Here is a 745-nt window from a genome sequence, read left to right on the forward strand (position 1 = left end):
GATACAACTTAATTATTTCTCACGTAGACGCTAGTAATAATAAGGAAATCATTATACCAATAAGGACAATAAAACTACTAAGAAGATAAAAAGTCCTCAAAAACAAAAACGAAAAACAAACAGTACAAAATGATAATAAACAACTAATAAGAGTAAATAAAACGATCATCAAAAAGTAAAAAAATATATATAATAAATGACGAAATAAAATATGATAAAATGAAATAAATAAAATAAAAAACTAAATAAAAAAACTCATCAAAACAAATAAAAACAAGATAAAACAAAATGAAAGAAAATGGAATAAACATAATCAACCAAAAAAACAAACACACAAACAAAAACAAACAAAACAAATAAGGGAAAAAAAGCTAGAAAAAGAAAGAAGGCGAGAAATAGGAAAACGGGAAAGAGAAAGGAAAACACTCACGCGTTCTTCATCCTGCACTGGCCATCCTTGACGCGACAGTCTTCAAGGAACTGGTCGTAGAGCGTGATGCACCCCGGCAGGAGTTCGCAGGCGTTGAGGGCGTACTCGCAGAGGGGGAGGGCGTGCACCGTGTAAGGAGATTCGTCTGCGAGGAAACAAGAAAGATATTCGGATTAGTGGACATGGATACGGAGAGAGGTAACCGTATTAGTGAACTAAGATACTGATGGAGGTGTTTGTATTAGTGAACACGGATACAGACGCAGGTTTTCCTCATGGATACTGTCAGAGGTATTCGTATTAGTGAGCAAATGC

General features: G+C 35.0%; 1 protein-coding gene across 1 annotated transcript in view; it reads right to left on the reverse strand.

The window, feature by feature from the left end:
* The window catches only part of LOC119593603, a gene marked incomplete at its 5' end in the record, with an annotated part of 118,927 nt that overhangs the window by 45,940 nt on the left and 72,242 nt on the right, over positions 1-745 (reverse strand). The window contains 1 exon segment of the mRNA XM_037942559.1: positions 431-577. Within this exon segment, the coding sequence (XP_037798487.1) occupies positions 431-577 (147 nt within the window).

The sequence above is a fragment of the Penaeus monodon genome, chromosome 32, assembly GCF_015228065.2.
Source record: "Penaeus monodon isolate SGIC_2016 chromosome 32, NSTDA_Pmon_1, whole genome shotgun sequence".
NCBI lineage: Eukaryota > Metazoa > Arthropoda > Malacostraca > Decapoda > Penaeidae > Penaeus > Penaeus monodon.